This window comes from Chlorocebus sabaeus, chromosome 5, assembly GCF_047675955.1.
Source record: "Chlorocebus sabaeus isolate Y175 chromosome 5, mChlSab1.0.hap1, whole genome shotgun sequence".
Classification (NCBI taxonomy): Eukaryota; Metazoa; Chordata; class Mammalia; order Primates; family Cercopithecidae; genus Chlorocebus; species Chlorocebus sabaeus.
The window spans coordinates 19,986,678-20,013,420 of record NC_132908.1 but is presented as its reverse complement, the minus strand read 5'-3'; the positions used below and the strand labels follow the sequence as shown (position 1 = coordinate 20,013,420).

At 48.6% G+C, this 26,743-nt stretch overlaps 1 protein-coding gene across 1 annotated transcript in view; it reads right to left on the bottom strand.

Moving 5' to 3' along the window:
• Positions 1-1,507: 1,507 nt before the first annotated feature.
• VWA3A (von Willebrand factor A domain containing 3A) overlaps positions 1,508-26,743 on the bottom strand; it is a 64,552-nt gene continuing 39,316 nt past the window's right edge. Inside the window, exons 18-34 of the mRNA XM_073015227.1 lie at positions 26,583-26,657; positions 26,133-26,277; positions 24,531-24,726; positions 23,201-23,271; positions 20,061-20,213; positions 18,330-18,420; positions 16,880-16,990; positions 15,806-15,903; positions 14,249-14,386; positions 12,296-12,404; positions 10,329-10,473; positions 8,761-8,905; positions 7,842-7,993; positions 5,880-6,003; positions 3,155-3,252; positions 2,904-2,969; positions 1,508-2,594 (exon numbers count right to left, since the gene is read on the bottom strand). Coding sequence (XP_072871328.1) covers positions 2,918-2,969; positions 3,155-3,252; positions 5,880-6,003; positions 7,842-7,993; positions 8,761-8,905; positions 10,329-10,473; positions 12,296-12,404; positions 14,249-14,386; positions 15,806-15,903; positions 16,880-16,990; positions 18,330-18,420; positions 20,061-20,213; positions 23,201-23,271; positions 24,531-24,726; positions 26,133-26,277; positions 26,583-26,657 — 1,903 coding nt within the window. The 3' untranslated portion in view covers positions 1,508-2,594; positions 2,904-2,917. The remainder of the gene's footprint in view (positions 2,595-2,903; positions 2,970-3,154; positions 3,253-5,879; positions 6,004-7,841; positions 7,994-8,760; positions 8,906-10,328; positions 10,474-12,295; positions 12,405-14,248; positions 14,387-15,805; positions 15,904-16,879; positions 16,991-18,329; positions 18,421-20,060; positions 20,214-23,200; positions 23,272-24,530; positions 24,727-26,132; positions 26,278-26,582; positions 26,658-26,743) is intronic.

Here is a 26,743-nt window from a genome sequence, read left to right as displayed (position 1 = left end):
TGGCACTACAGGCATGTGCTTCCAAGCCTGGCTAATTTTTGTATTTTTTGTAGGATGGGTTCTCACCATGTTACCTAGGCTAGTCTCAAACTCCTGGGCTCAAGTCATCTACCTGCCTTGGTCTCCCAAAGTGCTGGGATTTCAGGTGTGAGCCACCATGTCAACTATTCATTCTTTTTAAATCGATGCATAGTATTTCACTGTAAAATGTATCAGATTTTATTTGCACATTAATCTGATGGACATTGGGTAGTTTCCAGTTTTGAGCTCTAATGAATAAGGCTGCTGGAAAAATCCTTATATGTCTTTTGTCTAACATATGCACTCATTACCCTTGGAGTGGAATTACTAGATCATAGAGCAGGCATATGTTTTACTTTAGTAGAAATTGCCAAATAGTCTTCCAAAGTTATTGAGTCAAATTACACATCCCTACCCCAACCCCTACCCTAACTGGAATATCAGCGTTCCAACTGTTCCACATCTTGATATTGTAGTTCTTTGTTTTGTTTTGTTTTGTTTTTAGAGACAGGGTCTCATTCTGTTGCCCAGGCTGGAGTGCAGTGGCCCAGTCTCAGCTCATTGCAACCTCTACTTCCCAGATTCAAGTGATTCTCGTGTCTCAGCCTCCTGAGTAGCTGGAATTACAGGTGTGCACCACCATGCCCAGCTCATTTTTGTGTTTTTAGTAGAGATGGGGTTTCACTATGTTGGCCATGCTGGTCTCAAACTCCTGACTTCATGTGATCTGCCCACCTCGGCCTCCCAAAGTGCTGGGATTACAGATGTGAGCCACCACGCCTGGCCATCTTGTTTTTTGTTTGTTTGTTTTTGTTTTTAAGAGACAGGGTCTTACTCTGTTGCCCAGGCTGGAGTGCAATGGCACAATCACAGCTCACTACAGTCTCAAACTCCTGGGCTTAACTGATCCTCATGCCTCAGCCTCCTGAGTAGCTAAAACTGCATGCATTGGGCCACCATTCCTGGCTAATTTGTTTTAAATTTTTGGAGACATGGGGTCTTGCTATGTTGCCCAGGCTGGTGTTGAACCCTTGGCATCAAGCAGTTCTCCCATCTCAGCCTCGCAAAGTGTTGAGATTAGAGGCATGAGCCGCTGTGCCCAGCCCCAGTCTTTTTGATTTTAGTCATTCTAGTGGGATGTAGTGGCATCTCACTGTGGTTTTAATTTACATTTCCCTGGCAGGTAAGGCTGTTGAGCACCTTTTCATGTACCTATTGTCCATTTTAAAAATTGGATGGGCCGGGCGTGGTGACTCATGCCTGTAATCCCAGCACTTTGGGAGGCCAAGGTGGGTGGATCACCTGAGGTCAGGAATTTGAGACCAGCCTGGCCAACATGGTGAAACCCCGTCTCCACTAAAAATAAAAAGAAAAATAGCTGGGCGTGGTGGCAGGCGCTTGTAATTCCAGCTACTCTACTTGGGAGGCTGAGGCAGGAGAATCGCTTGAACCCGGGAGGTGGAGGTTGCAGTGAGCCGAGATTGTGCCACTGCACTCCAGCCTGGGCAAAGAGAGTGAGACTCTATCTACTTAAAAAAAAAAAAAAAATTAAATTGGGATGGGCTAGGCATGGTGACTTATCCCTGTAATCCCAGCACTTTGGGAGGCCAAGGCAGGCAGATCCCCTGAGGTCAGGAGTTCAAGACCAGCCTGGCCAACATAGTGAAACCCTGTCTCTACTAAAAATACAAAAATTAGCCGGGCATGGTGGCAGGCCCCTGTAGTTCCAGTTGCTCAGGAGGCTGAGGCAGGAGAATCGCTTGAACCTGGGAGGCGGAGGTTGCAGTGAGCCGAGATTGTGCCACTGCACTCCAGCCTGGGCAACAGAGCGAGACTCTGTTTAAAAAAAAAAAATTGGAATTTTTTCTTTTTCTTATTGAAATCCTTTATATAGTATGGTATGAGTCTTTTAATAAAGTTTTATGTCACTAAAAACTGACAAACACACACACACGCCAATGATCATTTCAAACAGTTAAAGTCATGTTGCTCCTACTAGTGGAATAAAAGTAATTGTTTTTAATTTTGGAAAATGACCCTGGATGAGCAGCCTTCACTTCAGTTTGGTTGGGCAGGGATGGAGGGTGGTGGTGAGGCTCACTGGTTTCTTCTTCCTCCAGGATGGGCTGACTGTGACTCTGCATTAGCCTGTGATGGAGCAGGGTGGAGACCACCCCATCAGCTGCTTTCCAGAGCTAGGCTCCCGCAGCTCAGCCGCCTGCTCACTGTTCACCATGTGTCTCCCATGTGGCAGCTTCTGGGGACCTGCAGATCCTGGAACAGCAGTCTCATCCCAAGGGAACTCACGGTCAAGGAGAAGAGCTAGATCAGCGAGGAAGGTGGCGTGACATGGAGTGCTGAGTGCGAGAGTTTTGTGTGGTCAGGATGCTGCCAGAGAAAGACTGGAGCCCCCTGGCTCTAGATGGGTCCCAGGGAGCTGATGTCATTTGAGCTGTGCCTTGATGGGTGAGCAGGAGTCTCCAGGCAGAGGAGGCAAGAAGCACCATTCAGGCAGGGGGTTGGTTTAGGGCTTCCCAGCGAGGGACAGTCTAGTGGCTGGAGAGTAGGGTGCACTGCGGGACAGGGCCTGAGAGTTAGATTAGACCCAGGAATGGCCCCTCACACACAAGACAGAGCCTTTCCTTCCTCAGCTTCCAGGGAGTCCTGGTACCAGGAATCATGTTCCCTGCGGGTCACAGCATTCCACCCCATCCTGCCCTCTGGGCTGGGATTTGCTCAGTAAGTGGTCCTTTGCAGGATGACATTTCTGTTTAGAGGAATCATTATTTTTTAACCAGAGTTGTTATTGACCACAAAATAGAGCATGCCACTTGGTGCTTAGTGCACACTCAGGCAGTGTGGGGTCTAGCCCCTCCCCTTACCTGAGAACACTTCTCTAGGAAAGAGTGACCTTTGGTTCTCCATCATTTTTCTTCTGGAGCTGGGATCTGGTGGGCACGAGATGAAGAAAGATGGTCTCCCTGGTGCCCAGATTTCTGGGCTGGCTGGGAGAAGCAGGGCAGGAACCCTTGGAGCAAGGGTACCATAATGGGTGCGGCCCTTCTAGATGGGGTCCGGGGTTTCCATGGCTGTAGCCAAATGGCAGGCGGGAAAGGCTGCGTGAAGGGCATACCTGAAGGACTGGGCCTGCCAGAGGAAGCTTCTGGCCTTGGTGATCTCCTGGGCCAGCCTCCTTAAATCATCTCCTTCAAATGGTGGAAGCGTGGGATCCTTGAAAAGGGGAAGTGAGTGTGAAGTTTGATCCATTAAATAGATGGGAGCTGAAAATCCAAAATCTCAGAAAAAACATTTTAGAGCTAATCACGTCTGGCTTCCATCCAGTGCAGGAAATCTTGTGAGCCTCTGCTTGTATATCTCCAGGGACAGGAAGCTCACTACCTATCAAGACAGTCATTCTGCAAAGGGGACACTTTGAAATATGGTGTGTGAGAGTCAGTGTAGGGAGGGGACTGTGGCAAAGCAAGATAGTGTCAGAAACTGAGTGAAGGTGCCCCCACTCTGGGCCAGTGGAACAGAAATGGCACAGGTTCCTTATCTCACTGCTATTCAGTAAAATCTGTTCAGTCATTTTTTGCATTTCTTCTAGTAAAATAGATTCACAGGTATGCTTTTTATTTGGTTGATTTTAGACAGAGCCTTGCTCTGCTGTCCTGGCTGGAGGGCAGTGGCATGATCATGGCTCACTGTAGCCTCAAACTCCTGGGCTCACGCTATCCTCCCACTTCAACCTCCCAAGTAGCTAGGACCACAGGCATCTGCTACCACACCTGGCTGAGGCATGCTTTTTAAAAAAATGTTAACTAATAAAATTTCACCACCTAGCCTTAAAAATACATCTTACCAATCCTAGCACTTTGGGTGGCTGAGGTGGGCAGATCACTTGAGGTCAGGAGTTTGAGACCAGCCTGGCCAATATGATGAAACCTCATCTCCAGTAAAAATATAAAAATTAGCTGGGTGTGGTGGCAGGCACCTGCAATCCTAGCTACTCAGGAGGCTGAGACACGAGAATCACTTGAACCCAGGAGGCAGAGGCTGAAGTGAGCTGAGATTGCACCACTGCACTCCAGCCTGGTGACACAGTAAGACTTCGTCTCAAAAAAACAAAAAACAAAAAAAGAAAAAAACTACATGTCTCACAGTTCATAAGCCCTAAGAAAGAGAGGAAACCATCCCTTCTGCCTGAGTAGCATAGCAATCCTAGTCTGCATGAAAAAACAATTCAGAGAATCTGATTTGATAAGGTATTAAGCTGAGAGCCTTAAACATATCATCACTTGTTTTCCTGTGTAATAAGGACACTTGGGTGAATATTCATTACTTTTACCAATTTGTTCTGTTCTCTGTATTATTTATGATACTTGTCCCTAGAAGAGCTAGTTGATTGAAAGAAGGAGTCATGTAAGGCTACCCAGACTTCAAAGATTATGCCAGCTGAGCCTGATGGTTCATGCCTGTAATCCCAACACTTTGGGAAGCTTAGGCAGGAAGATTACTTAATCCTAGGAGTTTGAGATCAGCCTAGGCAACATGGTGAGATCCTGTTTCTATAAAACATTGAAGAAATTAGCTAGGCGTGGTGGTGCACCTGTGATCCCAGCTACTCTGGAGGCTGAGGTGGAAAGATTGCCTGAGTTCAGGATGTGGAGGCTGTACTGAGCTGTGATTGCGCCACTGCACTTTAGCCTGGGCAACGAAATGAGACCCTGTCTCAAAAAAAAAAAAAAAAAAAATTATGCCATGTCCTGTGAAAGTAACCTTTAACCTCTGAAAAGAAATCTGGAATTCTGATTGGTTATCTTACTTGATAATTTGTTGCCCTGGGAATGTTATCACTGGCAACATTGCATTCCTAAAAGGTATAAATATGTGCAGAATTTTCCTATTAAGTCAGAAGTAGATCATTGAAATCTATGACTTTACTAGATTTATTACTTCATAGATAACCTAAGACTTTGCTAGATCTATTGCTTAACAGATAACTTGAATGTCTGTGTTTCAATGAATTGAACCCCAGAAGACACAAATATGCAGGAATTAAAGCACAAAGGTTAAGATCGTGGGTGTCTTGGGGCTCTAGCTATACCACTTCCTCTGACTTTAGTTTTTTTGGTGGTTGTTTGTTTTGAGACGGAGTCTTGCTCTGTCACTCAGGCTGGAGTGCAGTGGTGCAGTCTCGGCTCACTGCAACCTCTGTCTTCCAGGTTCAAGCAATTCTGCCTCAGCCTCTCGAGTAACTGGGATTACAGGTGCACACCACCATGCCTGGCTAATTTTTGTATTTTCAGTAGAGACGTCATTTCACCATGTTGGCCAGGCTGGTCTCAAACTCCTGACCTCAAGTGATCCACCCACCTCGGCCTCCCAAAGTGCTGAGATTACAGGTGTGCGCCACCATGCCCAGCTTTAGGTGTATTCTTAAACCTCGCTGGGCCTGCTGTTCATCTGTTTAATGGGTATAATATTAAAAGAGGTAATCTACATAAAGCCACATAAATTTCCAACACAGGCAAACTGGTCTGATCATCAGAAAATATAACAACACCCTCAAATCCTGCTTCTTTCCCAGTCTTGAGGAGAGTCAGCCTAAAAGGACAGTGGCAGGGAAACCCAATCCTTTTTAGTTAATATTTTGTTTCAATGAAAAGCAGAGATCTTTTTAGTCAGAAGGAAAACCCAGGACAGGCGTGGTGGCTCATGCCTGTAATCCTAACACTTTGGGAGGCCAAGGTGGGAGGATCACTTGAGCCCAGGAGTTCAAGAAGGAAAACCCATGCCTGTTGATATTTTATTGAGCTGTTTCAACAGACCTCATGTTCAGTGGCTCTGCAACTTACGTTTTCATTGATGAAGCCTTTCGTCAGCAGGCCGCACATTTTGGAGAGTGTGTCCTCACCCACAGGGCAGTGATAGCGTCCGCCGGTGAAGGAAGCCAGCTTTCTCAGGAACTCAACCGCCGCTCTGGAAGGAAGGGACAGAGGGCTGGTGGGGAGGCTGACTGACCAGCCTAGTTGGTGTGACTCCCCAGGTCCATGGGGAACTTAAGTCTGTGGGGCTTAAGAGAAATCAGCCTGGCAATGGGTGGTGGCTTGTGCCATGGAGACCACCATTAGAACACCAAAGGACACTTTCCCCACCAGTTTATGGACAGCTATAGCAACTGCTGCTGCTTGAGGGAAGAGAAGTCCCCGTGTTCCCCATGTGAGTGATGCCATTTAGCCTGGACCCCCTCAAACCACACAGCCCACACACTCCAGCCCCCATTTCTTCTTTTCTTTTTTGAGACAGAGTCTTAGTCTGTTACGCAGACTGGAGTGATCTTGCATGATCTTGGCTCACTGCAACCTCCGCCTCCCGGGTTCAAGCGATTCCCCTGCCTCAGCCTCCTGAGTAGCTGGGTCTACAGGTGCCGGCCACCACACCAGGCTAATTTTTGTATTTTTTTAGTAGAGACGGGGTTTCGCCATGTTGGCCAGGCTGGTTTCGAACTCCTGACCTCAGGTGATCTGCCTGCCTTGGCCTCCCAAAGTGCTGGGATTACAGGTGTGAGCCATTGTGCCCAGCCTAGCCCCCATTTCTTTATGGGACACTTATCCAGTGCCTACTATGTTAGGCCTGTAAAGGACACATATTACACTTATGGGGCTTATGGTTTAGACCAAGAGATAAAATATGTCCCTATGTAGTCTGTTCGGCTAATAGTAAAGTTTTGATTTTTGAAGGCACTGAGTCTTATCTGACATGTGTTCTTTTTCACATTTTTGTTTTGTTTTGTAGAGACAGAATCTTGCTATGATATCCAGGCTAGTCTCGAACTCCTGGCCTCAAGTGATCCTCGCACCTCAGTCTCCCAAAGCACAGGGATTATAGGCATGAGCCATGGTGCCCAGTCATAACACATGTTCTATAGTGATCGTTTATAAAAATAACCATGACGAGGCTACATTAATATTTTTCTTTCTAGCTTTTCCCCTAAATGTCCCCTAAATACTCACAAATGTGATCCCAGGGAAGAGTAGGAGGGAGACCGTGACATGACTGTGTGAATCTCGTGCAAATGTGTTTCCAGGCTGGAGGAAGTCAGAGGGAAATGTCTGAGTAAAGAGAGGGGTTTTCCCTGTAGTCGCAGCTACTCAGGAGGCTGAGGCAGGAGAATGGCGTGAACCCGGGAGGCGGAGCTTGCAGTGAGCTGAGATCTGGCCACTGCACTCCAGCCTGGGCGACAGAACGAGACTCCGTCTCAAAAAAATAAATAAATAAAATAAAATAAAAAATAAAAATAAAAATAAAAATAAAAATAAAAATAAAAAAGAGAGGGGTTTTCACCCTGTGGTGTGACACCTGCTTGGGCCCTCTAGAAAAATAATGCTTCTCCTAATTTCTTTCTTTCTTTTTTTTTTTGACAATCTTACTGTTGCCCAGGCTAGAGTGCCATGGAGCAACCTTGGCTGACTGCAACCTCTGACTCCCTGGATCAAGCAATTCTCACGTCTCAGTCTCCTGAGTAGCTGGGATTACAGGTGCACGCCACCACACCTGTCTAATTTTTGTATTTTTAGTAGAGACAGGGTTTCACCATGTTGGCCAGGTTGGTCTTGAACTCCTGACCTCAGGTGATCCGCCTGCCTCAACCTCCTAAAGTGCTGGGATTACAGGCGTGAGCCAGCACGCCCGGGCACTTCTCCTAATATCTGATTTACAGGATTAGGGCCCAGGAGACACCGGCGTTTAAGTGAGCGGGTAGATTAGGTGGGGAGCTTGGATCTCCCTGCTGAGATGTGTGGCTCCATATCACCCACCTGTCTGAGCAGTTCAAGGAAATGGTGTGCACTTTCACATCTCTTTTCTCTCTGAGTCTTTGGACTTCATTTAGGACAAGGCTGCAGCTTGTGTCTGGCTTTCCGTCGGTCAGGAGGTACAGTCCTTCCAGATCATGGAAACTGAAAGCTTTCTGAAAGAACACAGGACGGCTGTCAGGCTCAGGGGAGAGGCTCACCCGGAAGACAAGAACCAAATGCCTAAAGGTGGTGCCTGCTGCTGCCTGCCTCTGCCAAAATGCATCTGATTGGATGCCTCTGACCTGTTCAAAAAGACTGAGAGATTCTCTTTCAGCCTCAGACAGACCAAGGAAGCTGCTGAGGTTTAGGAGGAAGAGCATGGCTCGCTGCCTAGCTGGTTAATCCCAAGCAAGTCACTTAACATCTCTGAGCCTCTGTGTCTTCATCTATTTTTCTTTAATTTTTATTTTTTTGAGATGGAGTTTCGTTCTTGTTGCCCAGGCTGGAGTGCAATGGTGCAATCTTGGCTCAATGCAACCTCTGCCTCCTGGGTTCAAGCAATTCTCCTGCTTCAGCCTCCCAAGTAGTTGGGATTACAGGCATGCGCCACCACGCCCAGCTAATCTTTTGTATTTAGTAGAGATGGGGTTTCACCATGTTGGTCAGGATGGTCTCGAACTCCTGACCTCGGGTGATCCACCTGCCTTACCCTCCCAAAGTGCTGGGATTACAGGTGTGAGCCACCGCACCCAGCCTGTGTCTTCGTCTGTAACGTGAGAACATTGAGAATCCTTTTCTCACTGGGGTGCTGGGAAGATGAAATGTAGTGCTTTGTCAATTCTAAAGTGCCCTTTGTAAATCCTAAAGCATCGTGCAGTGTCAGCACAGGGGACGATGGTATTTGTTTTGCATCAAGGTCGGGCTCCGTGGTGGGACTTGCCAGCAATGCTTGCAAGATGGAAGTGCTGCCCTGAGCTTGCAGGTGGGTCACCCATTGCATAGCCTCATGGCACGCTGCATCTGTGGTCTCCACCAGTGTGTCCTGCCACAATTGAAGGCTCTCTGCAAAGCTGAGCAGGTTAAAACTGGGGAGGAGGAAAAGAGGAGGTGAGGGGCAGAGAAGGGGAGAAAGAGATTGGTTAGAATAGGCCTATCTAGACTGAAGACCCCTACAATGAGCCCCATGGCCTCTCAGGGAGAGGGCTGTGGGGCCTCTTGAGAATGAGAGGGTACATACTGACGATTTGGATGCAGACAGAAATATATTTAAATCCCAGCTCAAGCCAGACACAGTGACTTGTGCCTGTAATCCCAGTACTTTGGAAGGCCAAGCTGGGAGGATTGCTTGAGGCCAGGAGTTCAAGACGAGCCTGGGCAACATAGTGAGACCCCCATCTCTACAAAAAAATTAAAAAAAAATTAGCCAGACATGGTGGTGTGTGCCTATAGTCCAAGCTACTTGGGAGGCTGAGGTGTGAGATCACTTGAGCCCAGGACGCTGAGGCTGCAGTGAGCTATGATCACACCACTGCACTCCAGCCTGCGCAACAGAGTGAGACCCCGTGTCAAACAAATAAACAAAAAACCCAAACAATCCTAGCTCAGCCAGTGACTGGTTACCTAATCTTCAGCACGTGTCTTAACCTCTTAAAGTCCTGGCTTCTTTTTCTGAAAAATGGGGGCTGATAACAGCAACGCCTCATGGGCTCATTGTGAGAGTTGATGCAATGATGCGTGTAAAGCATCTGGTGCACAGAAAGTGCTCAAGAAATGTGTACTCTGATTGAGGCAAGAACGAGGCCTAGTCTAAGATGAGAGTCCCCTGGGGTCCCCTTAGGGTCAACCCTTCCGGATAGGGAAAATAAACAACTTCCTCCACTCAAAAATCAAGTTCACAAAAATTTTAAAAATTAAATAAATAATTTGAAAAATCAAGTTCAGCTGAAAACCCTACATCAAGGCCACATGGTAGTTCCTTTGCTGTGCCTGCAATTGTCTCTAGGCCTGAAATTGCGCTCCTTCTTTTTTTTTTTTTTTTTTTTTTGAGACAACGTCTTACTCTGTTGCCCACACAGGAGTGCACTGGTGCAATCATAGCTCACTGTGGCCTCAACCTCCTGGGCTCAAGTGATCCTCCTTCCTCAGCCTCCCAAGTAGTGGGGGCTACAGGTGCATACCACCATACCCAGCTAATTTTTAAATGCATTGTAGAGATGGGGTGTCACTTTGTTGCTGAGGCTGGTCTTGAACTCCTGAGCTCAAGTGATCCTCCTGCCTTGGCCCCCAAAATTGCTGGGATTACAGGTATGAGCCACCATACCCAGCTTCTAAAAACTGCTTTCCTTCAGAGCAGAGCGGAATACAGTGCTCTTTCCTACTCAAATGTGTTACTCAGAAGAGCATCTCAGAAACTCCAGGCCTGCTGGCACTGAGAGAAGACGGCGTGCTTGACCAGGGAAGCCTCGGGAACTGCCCCTTTGATCTTCCTGATCAGCCCTCGCCTCTTACCTGTCACAGCGCTTCCTCAGCTGTTCCCAAATCAGCAAAACCAGCTCTGTCTTCACCTGCTGCAGGTAGGGGCCCATGGACCCTGACGTGTCCAGCAAAATGCATACTTTGCTCTCCAAAACGGTGCCAAACAGTCGGCGGCTCCCTGCTCCGAGACAGGTGGGGCAGAGGCAGGGGGTGAGGGGTCCCTCCTCCTGGGTGGTTTCCCTCATTGTATCTATCAACTATAAAGTCTTGCGACACCTGTTGCCTGCCTGATCATTGATCAGATGTCACCCCACTGGGAGACGGCCTTTGTGGTGCTGTGGGAGGGGGCGATTGTCCGAGGGCAGACCTGGTCAGTGGTTTGGGCTTTAGGAGATCAAGATTTCAGCTCTGGCTTTGTCTGTGATGAGTTGTACAAGCGGTTAAACCTCCTGGGCTTGAGTTTCCTCATCCTTAAAGTTAAGTGATTGGATTCAACAGTATCATGATATTGCTTTGAAATATTAGATAGTGTTTGGGTGTGTACTGGTGTGTGAGCTGGGGGACTTGTACTACAAAAGAAATTGCTGGATCTCTGGTTTTAAGTCACCATTCCCAGGGGTAATGTGAACCCGGAGTGGAGAGAGGCCCATGCCTTCTCTGTCCCAGCTCAGCCTCTGACATGACAACTGTACCTGGAGCAGCAGTCATCATGACGCCCCTGTCTGTGGACCATCTATACCAGGTCCTACTGCAGAGGACTGGACCTAATGAATTTACATAGACCCTGAGTGGCACATGCAAGGCCACCTGTAGGATCTCCATATAGGACTCCCTTCCTCCCTCCTCCTATTGCCCCAGAAACCCTCCAGGCCCCATAGCCTGAATCCCCTCCTGTCCAGTTCTAGCTGTCTGCCCACTTTCTTGGGTTTGATGCTTCAGACCATCTCTTAATCCACAGCCCAACCCATTTGCCTCTCCAGGAGGGGACTTGGCACTCTCTGAAAAGAGGTCCACGGTGGCTTACACCTATAATCCCAGGACTTTGGGAGGCCGAGGCAGGAGGATCGCTTGAGCCTAGGAGTTCAGAGCCAGCCTGCGCAACATAGTGAGACTCTGTATCTTAAAAAAATAAATAAAGTAAGCTGGGCATGGTGGCACGTGCCTGTAGTCTCAGCTCCTTGCAAGGCTGAGGTGGGAGGATTGTTTGTGCCCAGTTCGAGGCTGCAGTGAGCCATGACTGCACCACTGGACTCCAGACTAGGTGACAGAGCAAGACCATGTTTCTAAAATAAAATAGTAATAATAATAAAAAAACAGAGGGTTTCTGCTCTGTCAGTTCCCCTTACCATCTGTACCTCCAGGGTTGTTTTGCTAGGGCCCAGTCAATATTAAAGCAAACCTTTTGACAGTGAACCCCTTGTCATTTGCAGGAAGGCAAGGTGTGGCAGGTGGCCTTGCAGAGCAGGCTGTGACGTGTGTGAGCTCCTGCTGGAGCTCTTGGGCCCATGTTCTACCTCCCTGTTATCCAGCCCCTTGCCTGTCCTCTGAACCCACTGTCATTTTTTTTTTTGGACAGAGTTTCACTCTTGTTGCCCAGGCTGGAGTGCAGTGGTGCGATCTCAGCTCACTGCAACCTCCGCAATTCTCCTGCCTCAGCCTCCCAAGTAGCTGGGATTACAGGTGCCTGCCACCATGCCTGGCTAATTTTTTGTATTTTTAGTAGGGTATTTTTATATTTTCATCATGTTGGCCAGGCTGGTTTCAAACTACTGACTGGTGATCCACCTGCCTCGGCTTCCCAAAGTGCAGAGATTACCGGCATGAGCCACCACGCCCAGGCTCCCAGTGTCATGTTGTACCTGGATGATGTTCCTGGCCTAATCCTCTGATCTGCAGTTCTCGAAGGCCTGGCTTTGGAAGGACTGATACTGGGGTCCCTGGGGGTAGCACTCCACATCCCCTCATGCTCCTCCACCCTTCAGGGCAGTGGGCAGGCTCACCGGACAGCAGCCACTGCAGCCTCTGGACATAGCGCCTTAACACCTTCTCCATGTGCCTGATGTACACCTCCATCTCCCCAGGCGTCCACTGAATGTGTCTCACCACTCCCTGGGTTAAGGTAAGTGGAGGCAAGCATCCATCCCATCAGCTGTTTCTTCATATCCCCATCACCCCCTAAAATTGTTTGTTCCATCATGGTTAACAATTCTCAAAACACTTGTTGGCTGGGCATGGTAGCTCATCCCTGTAATCCCAGTGCTTTGGGAGGCCGAGACAGGAGGATCGCTTGAGCCCAGGAGATCAAGACCAGCCTGGGCAACATAGGGAGACCTTATCTCTTCCAAAAACAGAAAATTAGCAGGCGTGGTGGCATGTGCCTGTGGTCCCAGCTGCTTAGGGGAGGCTGAGGTGGGAGGGTTACCTGAGCCCGGGGAGGTAGAGGCTGCAGTGAGATGCAATTGCACCACTGCACTCCTGCCTGGATGACAGAGCAAGATCCTGTCTCAACAAACAAACAAAAACCCATAAAAAACAACCATCTGTTAAGCATATGTTTTTTGTTTGTTTGTTTAAAGCCTTTTTTTCTTTTATTAAACTAGTAGATTTATGGTTCTACAAAGGAGTAGGGAATTAGGATGATTTTGGTTTCTGGCAAATGCAGTTGCTGTATTAATAAAAATCATAATAATCTGTAATTTTTTTTTGAGACAGAGTCTCACTGTGTTGCCCAGGCTGTAGTGCAGTGGTGCGATCTCGGCTCACTGCAGCCTCCGCCTCCCGGGTTCAAGCGATTCTCCTGCCTCAGCCTCCTGAGTAGCTGGGACTACAGGTGCACGGCACCATGCCTGGCTAATTTTTGTATTTACACTAGAGATGGGGTTTCACTGTGTTGGCCAGGGTGGTCTTGAACTCCTGACCTCAGGTGATCCTCCCGCCTCAGCCTCCCAAATTGCTGGGACTACAGGGGTGAGCCACTGCGCCCGGTCAATGATCTCTAAATTTTAAAATAGAAAACTCTTAATGGTGGGGTAAGAAGTTCATAAATTTTGAACTAAATAATGACTTCGGGTGGAGAGGGGCAGCATACTAGAACAACCCTATGTTCCTCTAGTGAATAATTTTGAATTTTGTGGCTATTTTTAGTTTCCCCAATCTTGATAATGTAAGATAAAAGGGCAAGGAGAGAAATGATCTGATTTTCATTCTGACTAAATTTACTTATTCTAGTGTCAAAGCAATAAAAAATCACCCCAAAATTAGAAAATAGAGAAGAGAACCCTTCCCTTTCTATCACAACCCCTATTTGCTGCCATAACAGAACCGTCATCAGTATTAGGGTACAGCATTCTTATGGGTGAACACTTTAGCCATGGTCCAATCTTCTCAGCAATTGCTACTTTTTCTTATCTTTTCCTTTTTATGTTTTAAGAGACAGGCTCCTGCTCCATGACCCAGGCTGGAGTGCAGTGGCATGATCACGGCTCACTGCAGCCTTGAACTCCATGACTCAACTAATCTTCCTGCCTCAGCCTCCCAAGTAGCTGGGACTACAGGTACACAGCTGCACCTGGCTAATCTAATTTTTTTTCCAGAGATGGGGTCTTGCTATGTTGCCCAGGCTGGTCTCAAACTCTTGGGTTCAAGTAATCCTCCCACCTCAGCCTCCCAAAGCACTTGGTACTATAGGCAGGAGTCACCGCACCTGGCCTCAGCAATTGTTTCTAATTCTTACTCCAATGAGCCCATCTAACCCTGGAATGGGATCTGAGGCCCTCTGGGAAGTTTTTTTCCAACAGGATTTTGCATCTCCTATTTGGTGAGGGGAGTCTCATTTTGGGGAGGAGGGCAGTTCCCACAAGCAGAAATAGAGGCCAGAGTGCCCTACACTGCTCTCTGCCATTTGCAGCTGAGTTGGGAGAGAAAAAAAAACGGTGATGAAAATCGTGACTTACACGGATCTCAACGCTGGGGAAGATGCTGCAGTGTTTGGCTGATGCTGACCTCTGTCCTGACTTTTGATGAGTGCAGTTGGGACCCATGCATCTGGAAATCTCCAGCTTCAATTTTTTGAGCCCATATTTTGCCATCCACTTTAGAATAAAGGAAAGAACTATTATCTTAGGCAATTCAGACTCAAGTGAATGATCATCTGATTCATCTATGAGAACCTCATGTTTGAAACGGGTATGATGTTTGAAATGTGGGATTCCCAGGTCCTCACTGAGCATCCATCCCATGCAAATTCCTTCCCTGGCTTTGGGGGAGAAGTGCACAAGAAATATGGGGGGCAGGCTCAGCACAGTGGCTCACGCCTGTAATCCCAGCACTTTGGGAGGCTGACAGGGGTGGATCAGCTGAGGTCAGGAGTTTGAGAACAGCCTGACCAACATGGTGAAACCCCATCTCTACTAAATACAAAAAGTTAGCCAGGTGTGGTGGTGCATGCCTGTAGTCCCAGCTACTTGGGAGGCTGAGGCAGGAGAATCGTTTGAACCCAGGAGGTGGAGGTTGCAGTGAGCTAAGATAGTGCTACTGGACTTCAGCCTGGGCAACAAGAGTGAAACTCTGTCTCAAAAAAAATAAAAAAAAGAAATATTGGGGGTGAACAACAAAATCTATCGAGCACCTTCCAGACCCTAGTCTAGTGGACACTGTTGCTTCCCCAACATCCATTTCAACCCCACCCACAGCATTTGAGTGGAAAGCCCTGATTGGTCGAAAACTCAGACTCTAATCCAATTAGGATAATCTCAGTTTCCTTGTCACGAGGGACACAACAATGGGCAGGCTCAAAGCAGCCAGGGATGGCATCCGCCATCGGCACAATCAGACCCAGGCTCAGGCTTTTATTGAATAGTTGTGGGACGACCATCCCCTTAGGCACAAGATGGGGGATTTCCATTGATTTCACTTTAATGAATCTACATCAATCTTACTTGACAGGCACAATTGTCCTTATTTTACAAAGGCAGTGAGATTGAGTGTAGCTAGGTGACTTGCCCAAGGTCACCCAGGCAGGAAGTAGCAGAACTAGATTTTGAATTTAGGTCTATTTAACCCTTATCCCATCTGCCACAGTAAGGAATTGTTCTTGTCAGGTTTGTCCTTTTTTTATTTTTTTATTTTTGAGACAGAGTTTTCCTCTGTCACCCAGGCTGGAGTGCAGTGGCGCAGTCTCGGCTCACTGCAACCTCCACCTCCCGGTTTCAAGCCATTCTCATGCTGTAGCCTCCCAAGTAGCTGGGACTACAGGGCGTGCCACTGCACCTGGCTAATTTTTAAATTTTTAGTACAGAAGAGGTTTCACCATGTTGGCCAGGTGGTCTCAAACTCTTGACCTCAAGTGATCCACCCTCCTCGGCCTCCCAAAGTGCTGGGATTGCAGGTGTGAGTCACTGTGCCCAGCCTGTTCTCATTTCTGATTATCCCCCCACTCCTAGAAGTAATGGCTGGTGGAAGGAATTACTCTATTGCTTAATGGGCATGTGCTGGTACAAGCGACTTAATACCTCTTGGCTTGAGCAAACTGTATCCTTTGTGGGTAAGTCAATAGAAGAGCTAATCCTTCTCACGCCCCTTCCTTGAGGGTACTTCTTGTACACTGAGCCTAGGAGAAGCAGATTAAGGTCATTGCTATAGTTTGGATGTTTGAGCCCCTGGAAACCTCATGAAACGTGATCCCCAGTGTTGGGGATGGGGCTTGATGGGAGGTGTTTGGGTCATGGGAACGGATCCTTCATGAATAGATCAGTGCCCTCCCTGGTGAGAGGGTGGGGAGGGAGTGAGTTATCCCTCTATTAGTTGCCGCAAATGCTGGCTGTTAAATAAAAGCCTGGTACCTCCCCATTCTCTTGCTTCCTCTCTCTCCATGTGATCTCTGCACATGCCAGCTCCCCAGTGCCTTCTGCCATGAGTGGAAGCAGCCTGAGGCTCTCACCAGATGCCCAAACTTCCAGCCAGCAGAACCCTGAGCTAAATAAACCTGTTTTCTTTATAAATTACCTAGCCTTGGGTATTCCTTTATAGCAGCACAAATGGACTAAGATGGTCACTCTGTGTACCTCTCTTCCCTCCCCCTGCTTCCTTTTTCACATCAATTTCTCTGTCAATCAAGTCAGTTGTAAAAGTCCTTGGTGCAATTTGCTGAGAGGTAGAAAGGGAGGCTGTTGGGTGGATGGGGAAAGGTTGTTTGGGAACCTCCCGCCTAGCAATGAATTGTTCTTGGGATCTGCACCATTTCACAGCAGTCAATCAGGCTGGCCTAGGGGAATCATCTCCATCCCTTCCCATCTGCCTTAGAGCTAAGGAAACTGCACCTAGTGGACAGAGTCGGAGTGCCCGAGGATCTCAGGAGGTCTCATCTTCAATATTGACTTTTCTCATTCCCTGGTTGTTGTCAAAATTTTGCATGTCCATTTCCCGGGGCTGGGAGAACTGAGTTGCTTGAGGACAGGCTTGCTGCAGAGGCACCAGTGCCCAGGTCCTGGGACAGCAGGAGGGGTTCCTTCCCGCAGTACCTGCTGCCCTTACAGCTCCCCCAGGGCCAGGGGGCTGTCCAGACACCTGCATAGCCTCTAACTTACCCACATTATTCCCTTTCTCTGTGTAGAACAGCGAAAGAGATGTCTCTGCTTCCCTTGACTTGGTCTTCCTCCTCTGTTCCATCATCCCTTCTTTCATTGGCTGGGCCGCAGCTGAAGAACATTTGGCTTGTTGGCTGGAGCAGCTGTGTGCATTCTTGCGATATATCTGTCCAGCTTGGCTTAGAGACACTCAAGTTCAGCTATACCTCACCCCAGGAAATGGGGCTCCAGGATGACTTCAAGGCACCCCGTGTCCCCACCCCAGGTCTCTGGCTTCGCTTGGATCAGAAATAGCTATAGCTACCATTTACCGAGTCCAGATCCTTCCCTGGCATTGTGCTAAGTGCTTTGAGCATGCTGCCTCGCTTCATCCTCACAGTCCCCCAGTTTACAGATGAGGTAAGTGGGACTCCACCAGCAAGAAGCAGGGCAGTGATTCTACCTGGTCCTGCTGACTCCAGAACTCTGCTCTGAGCCACTCTGCCATACCTTTGACATCAGAAATAAAATACATGGTCTTAGGTTCTATGAGCTGAATACTTTCATAAAGATTGTGAAGGCCTATTACCGCTAGTGGCACATGATCCTTAGCCCCCTGAGCCTCAGTTCCTTTGTCAGTACAATAGGAAGCTGATAGAGTACCGATGCAAAGGACTGATCATTATAGGCTCTAAATGGGACAATCTTAGCAGATGGGCTGGCACATGATCAACACTCAGGATCATTGATCGTTTTAGTTACTATCATTATTGCTATTATGTTATTATTTTAAGAGATGTGGCCAGGCGTGGTGGCTCACCCCTGTAATCTCAGCACTTTGGGAGGCTGAGGTAGATGAATTGCCTGAGCTCAGGACTTGGAGACCAGCCTGGGCAACATGGTGAAACCCCGTCTCTATTAAAAATACAAAAAATTAGCCAGGCATGGTGGCACCCACCTGTAGTCCCAGCTACTCAGGAGGCTGAGGCACGAGAATTGCTTGAACCCGGGAGGTGGAGGTTGCAGTGAGCTGAGATCACACCACTGCACTCCAGCCTGGGTGACAGAGCGAGACTCTGTCTCAAAAAAAAAAAAAAAAAAAAAAAAAGGTAGAGCCAGGGTCTTGCTCTGTCACTGAGGTTAGAGTGCAGTGGTGCAATCATAGCTCACTGCAGCCTCGAACTTCTGGGCTCAAGTCATCCTCCCGCCTCAGCCTCCTGAGTAGCTGGGGGGGACTACAGGCATGCACCACCACATCTGGCTTTTTTTTTTCTTGGTAGAGATGGAGTCTTGCTATGTTGTCAAGGCTTGAACTCCTGACCTCAAGTGATCCTTCCACCTCAGCCTCCAAAAGTGCTGGGATTACAGGCACGAACTTCCACACCTGGCTTTAGTTACTATCATTATTAACCCATGCCTCAGCCGTGACCATGACATCCCTCCACCCTGCCTGACCATGGTCGTGCCTTACCTGGTAAGATGCCAGCTCTGCTACTGAGTGGACGCCATTTCAGAGATTTCCGCAAGGGGCTCTTCTCTCTGTCAGGGTCATCTTTAATGCTCTAGAAAACAGGTGGTCTTTCCCATCAGAGGAGTGTTCCCTGTGGCAGGCAGGGCCCCAGTTACCCTGACCTCAATCTGTCCATGAGGAACTTTTGTAGGGAGGAGCCTAAGGGAGGGGACTCTTCAGATAGGTTTGGCCCCTCTCCTGCAGCAGATTCAGAGGGGACTCTGGGTTTTGAGGTGAAAAAGTATGGGTGTATACATGTGTGTATGAGTGTATATGCATGTGTGTGCATGTGCATATGTGTATGTATGCATGTGTATGTGTGTGAGATGAGAGTGAGACAGCTGCTAGTGAGAGAGCTATAGGGGTTTGTCAGAACTTTCTTCATCAGTTACCTGCCCCTCTTCCTAATGGACTGGGATGTCTGGGCTTCCAGCATGACAATAGAAATTTAGGTAACCTCTGTGCCTTATCAGGCACCTCAGTTTTGTTTGTTTGTTTGTTTGTTTTCTTTTTTAAGATGGAGTCTGGCTCTGTCACCCAGGCTGGAGTGCAGCAGCATGATCTCGGATCACTGCAAGCTCTGCATCCCAGGTTCAAGCAATTCTCCCTGCCTCAGCCTCCCGAGTAGCTGGGATTACAGGTGTCCGCCATCACACCTGGCTGATTTTTGTATTTTTAGTAGAGAGGGGGTTTCACCATGTTGGCCAGGATGGTCTCGATCTCTTGACCTCGTGATCTGCCTGCCTCAGCCTCCCAAAGTGCTGGGATCACAGGTGTGAGCCACTGCGCCTGGCCCAGGCATCTGTTTTAAGGGAAGAGTTCCTTCATTCTCAGCCATGACTGGAGTGTGGTGGTCATTAAAAAGTCACTCTCTGGGGAGCACCCGGCCTGGTTTCAGGAGGCACTCAGGAAGCACTGGAGGCTCAAGAGGCAGCCCCTGAGGAGGGGGTGAAGTGCCTGAGCTGGCTCCTGAAACCTGGTGGAGTTCCCCGAACGAGGGCAGAGCCTGGCTGCATAGGCTCTCCTGGAAAGGCAGCCCTTTGACTGGGAATCTGCTACCTATGGTCTGGGATGGATTTCCACATTCTGAACATGGGCTGCACTCACAGGGTCTGAGTCATGCAATGCTGAGGGACTCACAGGTGTCCCTCCCAGTCTGCTCACAAGCACAGGTGCCTCTGAGGTCTTTCCTCTAGAGCCCTTCTGACTGCCAAGGTGGGTGGGTATTTTATGGAGGACAGAATTGACAGGCTGTGAATGGGGATAAACCCCTAGCAGGTGCAGCCCACCCTCAGGCTCCTATCGGCCCCTGTAAAGTCTTGAGTGGCAGTGGGAAGAGCCCTTAGAGACCCTAATTCCTTTGCCTCCAAGAGACCCTCCAGGATAAGCCATCAGATGAAACAGGTGGGTGTCAATTCTGTGGCATCCTCAGTATCAGGGTAGGGAAAAGGCTGGGATAGGCTGGCAGAGCCAAGGGTGGGGTGGGGGAGGCCAGAGGAGCCCCAGAGCTGAGGAGCCGGCCCCCTGGGGGAGATTTTCTCCCAGAGGCCTGGGCAAGAGGCACCCACGGGACACTCACCACTGAAGTGCCCACCCCATCCCTGCTGGCCCCAGCCATTGTAAGACCCAGGAAAGACCAGAAGACAAACAGGAAACCGAATCTTCTGCGTGTTATTAGGAGGGGAGTCAAACCATTTTGGCCCCCAAGGGGGCAGTGGGCCTGGGAGGGCAGAGCTTCTTGGGCTGACTTCTTAGCTGAAGTGTCTTTGGTTTTTCTTTCAGGAGGGCTGCACTTCCCAGTACTTTTCTTGAATGGTTCTTCAGGGAGGCCATGAGGAAGGCACACTGCAGTGGGATTGGGAGGGTCAGTGGCACCCCCAGCCACTGTGGACACGGACACACACACACACACACACACACGCACACACAGAGAGAGAGAGAGAGAGAGAGAGCAGAAGGGACTGTATCCACTGAAACCTCTGACATCCCCTGGATTCTTCTTTTCATCCCTAGAAAGCCACCTGGGGCTGAGAGTGCTATGGACCAATCCTATGAACAACAGTAAGGACCAGGTATGGGGGCCTGGGAGGCATAGGCTCTGGGTTAGTGAATACTTGGGAGTCTCCGACCCTCATGCCAACAAGTCACGTCAGCTACGCCAGTAGGGTAGGTGCTGTCGTCTCCCCATTTTACACATGAGGAAACCAAAGCTCTGAAGCTGTCATCACAGAGTTAACAAGAATTCTGGACAAAAATCTAGTTATCATGAAGCCCTGATCAGGCTGCACATAGCCCCACTTCTTTGTAACCTAAAGTCACATAGCACCAGATCCTGGCTGTTTGCATCCCCATTGTTCCTCGAGATAGGATTTCTGACGTCAGAATCACAAGGCTTTTGTTTAAGAATTGCTTAAGATGTTTTTCAGACCCGGATTCCAGTAAAGTAGCTGATGCCAACCAGTTTGAAGACCCCCAGAGGAACAGGAACAGCATGAGAACACCGCTTCTTCATCTCCCCTGCCCATGACTCCAGCCTGCACTCAACTAGTCAGTGATCTCCACACTTCAGCCCACTGCAAAACCCTTAAAAACCTTAATGCCAAATTCCCCGGGGAGATGGATTTGAGGTTCCCTCCCATCTCCTCGTTTGGCCGTTCTACAATTAAACTTTTTTCCTCTGCCACAACCCAGTGTCTCTGCGCATTGACTTGCCATGCATATCTGGCAACAGATCTATTACAGTTACAGCTCTGTGAGCTTAAGGTTCTCATCTAAGGCCACCTTATCAGTGTGTAGAGAAACTTCGATTCAAACCAGGTGGGTCTGGTTCCAAAGCCAGCACCCTTCCATTGTGAGACACTGTGGCCTCCACTTGTGGGCCGGTCAGCCTGACTGGTTCCCCAGCAATTATTCTCAGTCAAAGCTCCAGAAGACACCACTTAAATGTAAATAAGCATCCTCTGGAAAGGTGAATCACACAGTCATTGCCCATTAACATCATATGAATGAGTTTATCAGATGAGGGAATGGGACTGTGTGCACCTGAGGGTAAGGGATATTTCTTTATTTTTTATTTATTTATTTTGAGACGGAGCCTCACTCTGTCACCAGGCTGGAGTGCAGTGGCGTGATCTCAGCTCACTGCAATCTCTGCCTCCCAGGTTCAAGGATTCTCTTGCCTCAGCCTCCAGAATAGCTGGGATTACAGGTGCACATCACTACACCCAGCTAGTGTGTGTGTGTGTGTGTGTGTGTGTGTGTGTGTATTTTTAGTAGAGACGGGGTTTCACCATGTTAGCCATGATGGTCTCGATCTCCTGACCTTGAGATCTGCCCGCCTTGGCCTTCCAAAGTGCTGGGATTACAGGCATGAGCCACTGCGCCCAGCCGGGAAGGGATATTTTAAAAGCACCAAAAGGGTCCCTTTTGGGGAAGACAGCACAGGCACGCAGGGTGAACCACAGATCTGCAGATCCATTGGCCACAGAGGAATAGAAGATGGAGATGTGGTCCCACCCTCCCAGGAGTCCACAGTCGTCTGGGAAGTGAGTCCTTCCGCGAGTGGTGGAGTCCAGGAGTCTCCTTCACAGGCTCCTCCACTCCATTGCCTCGACCACATCCTTGCTAAGTGCCCTCTGTCCATCGTTGTGGCTTAAACTGCCCCAAATCTCCATCTCCAGCCATGTCTTTTCCCACCTGCCTGTAGGGTACCCTCACTTGTCATCTCGCAGGCTCCACAAACTCACCCTTGTCCCAGACCAGCCTTCCCTGTACCGTCCTTCCATGGGCTTTTCCTCCTCTTTTCTCCATCTTGGTCAATGGCCTCACTGTCTACTGGGTGCCCCAGTGAGGAGCGTGGGGGTCACTTTGGATGTCTTCTCTTTCACACTGCCTCTTCAATCACTTGCAAGTCCAAGGAATTCTTCCTTAGATATTCATTGCTCCTCACGCGATGTGGCCCCTAGCTACCTCTCTCATTGTATCTTGTCCTGCTCAACTCCTCTCTCTGGGGAAGTAACATTTTAGTCTCAAAGGACTCCCACCTTGACCAAACTTTAGCCAGGCTCCTCTAAACCATCTTCTCAATGACACCTTGACCTTGGCCTGCTGAATTCAGTTTTGGCAAATAATTCTGCTAAGTCAGTTTAGTGAGACCTGTCCCATCCTTGATATCCAATCAAGTTCTTCATCTCCCATCTGAGATATCTTTTTTTTTAATGATTTTTAAAAAATTCTTTAATAGAGATGGGGTTTTACCATGCTGCCGAGGCTGGTCCCAAACTCCTGGGCTCCAGCATCAGCCTGCATCGGCCTCCCAAAGTGCTGGGATTACAGGTGAGAGCCACTGTGCCCAGTTCTATTTTTGATATCTAAGCCTTTGGTCTGCCTTTAGCAAGAGCCCTGTTTAACAAGAATCCTTTTACCTATCATATTTATCCAGTTCTCTTAGTAATTTTCCATCCACTGACTCTGCTCGTTGGCTATACATCTCCAGCTATTTTGCTATTATTTAGAGTTGAGTTCAATCTCTCTCCCCTATTGCAACAGTCTTAAGTAAAGTCTTCCTTGCCATTTTAAAAGAGCAACCAGTGCAATTAAAAACAAACAGACACCAATTGCCACCAGAAGCCAGGGAGGGGCAAGGAAAGATTCTACCCAGAGCCTTCAGAGGGAGCTTGGCCATGCTGACACCTTGATTTCAGACTTCCAGCCTCTGGAAGTGAGAGAATCAATGGTTGTTATTTTAAGCCACCCAATTTGTGGCAGTTATGGTAGCCCCAGGAAATGAATACAGAAGGCAGTGCAGTCATTGGCCCATGCCCAGGGCATACCTTTTGGGAGTAGTTGAGAGCCTTTTCCATCTCAGACATGATGGAACTGATGTCATCACTCTCATAAATGCCTGGAAACAAAGCACATTGTGAGCATGGGAGACAGGGTGTGGATCCTGGCAAGTATCCCCATCATTTCGATACTAGAAAGCCACCTGGAGGTGACTCGAGGGCTGGGTGTGGTGGCTCACTCCTGTAATCCCAGCACTTTGGGAGGCTGAAAAGGGAGGATTGCTTGAGGTTGGGAGTTCAAGACCAGCCTGGGCAACACAGTGAGACCCCTTCTCTATCAAAAGATTTAAGAAATTAGTCGGGTGTGGTGGTGGACACCTGTAGTCCCAGCTGCTCAGGAGGCTGGGGTGGGAGGATTGCTTGAGTCCAGGAGGTTGAGGCTGCAGTGAAGTATGATGGCACCACTGCACTCCAGCCTGGGTGACAGAGGGAGACCCTGTCTCTAAAAAAAATGTTGCTTTGTGTACCGTGTACTACTATCTTGCCAACCATGTGCTGTGAACATACCACCCTTCAAAAAACAATCTAAGGGATATTTAGGGTGCCTTCTAGCTCTGGCATTCTAAAATACATACATTTTTAATTTTAATTTTTTTGTAGAGGCAGAGTCTTGCTATGTTGCCCAGGATGGTCTCAGACTGGCCTCAAACAATCTGCTTACCTCAACTTTCCAAAGTGCTGAGATTACAGGTGTGAGCCACCACCTGACCCATACATAATATACTTTCAGAGTTTTACTTCTTCTTCTTCTTTTTTTTCTTTTTTGAAACAGAGTCTTGCTCTGTCACCCAGGCTGGAGGGTAGTGGCGTGATCTCTGCTCACTGCAACCTCTGATTCCTGGGTTCAAGCACTTCTGTTGTACCTCAGCCTCCTGAGTAGCTGGGACTACAGGTGTGTACCACCACACCCGGCTAATTTTTTGTATTTTTAATAGAGACAGGTTTTCACCATGTTGGCCGGGCTAGTCTCAAAGTCTTGACCTCAAGTGATCCGAACACCTTGGCCTCTCAAAGTGCTGGGATTATAGGTATGAGCCACTGTGTCCGGCCTACTTTTTTTAACTTAAAAAAATTGCAGTAAAATATACATAACATCAGACTTCCTAGTTCAAGCATTTAAAAGTGTACAATTCAGTGGCATTAAGTGCATTCACATTGTTGTGCAACCATCACTGCTATCTAGAGGAATAGTTTTACATTTTAAAATGTGATTTTCACAAGCTGCTTTTCTGGAATATATCTGTGGTCTAAGGGAGCTATGCTGGTGCTGAGGCAACTGTTTGGAACGAGCCAAAGGGATGAGGAAACACTCATGTACCTGTGTCTCCAAACCAGTGGAAGCGGCCACCTGCAGCCCGGGTGACCTCCTTGTAGGCGGTGGCCGTGTCAGTGCAACTGGCATAGCAGGCAAGGGGCGTGGTGTCCATCTTTGGCTCGCCCACGTAGAAGAGACACACGTTCAGCTGGAGGTCGCAGCCGCTACAGGCCTCGGCCATGTAGGCGCTGAGTGTAGGCTGGTGGGAAAGAGAAGGTAAGAGGGGCCCGCAGCTGAGGGCCTTGAAGCTGTGGGGCTCTGGGCAGCCCAGCCTGGCCATGTTTCTCCAGGGCCTTCTCTGTGCCTGGTCCAGTCCTTGGCACAAGGATGGAAAGAGATGAACCTGGGTTGTGGTTTCTCTCAATATATATTTTTTTATTTTTATTTTTTATTATTATACTTTAAGTTCTAGGGTACATGTGCACAACATGCAGGTTTGTTACATATGTACACATGTGCCATATTGGTGTGCTGCACCCATCAACTCGTCATTTACATTAGTTATATCTCCTAATGCCATCCCTCCTCCCTCCCTCCACCCTACAACAGGCGCTGGTATGTGATGTTCCCCTTCCTGTGTCCAAGTGATCTCATTGTTCAATTCCCATCTCTCAATATTTTAACAGAGTGTGGTCGGGAGCTGGACCTGAGAGCCTCCTGACACCAGGCATGGTCTAGACCAGTAGCATCCGCATCCCCTGGAAGCCTGCTAGAAATGCAGACTCCCAGGCCCCACCCCAGACCTACTGAACCAGGATCTGCACTATGTATGTATGTATGTATGTATGTATATATTTTAAAGAGACAGGGTCTTGCTCTGTTGCCCAGGCTGGAGTGCAGGGGCATGATCATAGCTTGCTGCAGCTTTGACCTCCTGGGCTTAAGCAATCCTTCTGCCTCAGCCTCCTATGTAGCTGTGACTACAGGCACACGTCATCACACTTTTTTTTTTTTGAGATGGAGTTTCACTCTTGTCACCCAGGTTGGAGTGCAATGGTGTGATCTTGGCTCACCGCAACCTCCCGCTCCAGGGTTCAAGTGATTCTCCTGCCTCAGCCTCCCAAATAGGTGGGATTACAGGCATGCGCCACCACGCCTGGCTAATTTTGTATTTTTAGTAGAGATGGGGTTTCTCCATGTTGGTCAAGGTGACCTCAAACTCCCAACTTCAGATGATCTGCCTGCCTCAGCCTCCCAAAGTGCTGGGATTACAGGCATGTGCCACCGCGCCTGGCTACATCTGGTTAATGTTTAAAATTTTATTTTTGTAGAGATGAGGTCTTGCTATGTTGTCCAGGCTGGTCTCGAGCACCTGAGCTCAAGTGATCCTCCCACCCCAGCCTCCTGAGTAGCTGGGACTACAGGCATGTGCCACCATGGCAGGTTATTTTTAAAATTTTTGTAGAAATTTCGTCTCCCTATGTTGCCCAATCTGGTCTCCAGGGCCTGCATTTTAACAGCATCCTTAGGTGCCTGTCTATACATTAAAGTTTGAGAAGCACTGCTTTAGAAATCATGCTGCAGAAACCTTGGCGAGGTATCCACCTGGGGGAAGATGGATGAGGTCGCAAAGGATAATGGACATCCAGGACGTGGCCTACGCACCATGTCCTGGTCAGGGATGCCCCCAGTGAAGAGGTAGATTCCCTGTGATTGGTGTTTGTCTTTGTCCTTGAAGTCCACTTCCACAGCCTTCCGCAGGGCGCTGAGAACGTTCCTGCTGCCCCAACACCGCAGGTTCAGGGCCCACCTGGGGAGGCAGAGATGGCCATGCTGAGGGTCATTGGCCCATGCCTAGGGCATACCTTTAGGGAGTAGTTGAGAGCCTTTGCCATCTCAGACATGATGGAGTTGATGTCATCACTCTCACAAAGTGAAGACGGCCAGGTGGGGAGAGCAGCAGACAGAAGGAAGCTGTTTTCTGATTTCTGCCCATGGTTGTTTGGGGTCAGGGACTCTAGAGAGCTACTTCCTGGTGGAGAGGGGGACAGAGAAAACAACGCCTGCAAGCTTTCCCTCAGACACAGCCCCACAAAGTCTCTGCCCATCACCTACCGCCAGGCACTTTGTAAATTGTCGTGGCTCATGGGAACCATCTCAGGTCTCCAGCTTTCACTTGTGCTTCCAAACCTTTAAGAAGCAAAGAGAGTTCATTCTTAGGCTGGGGGAGGTCCACTTGGCGGCCCAGCTCTTTGAGTTTTGCAGGCTTTTAGTGG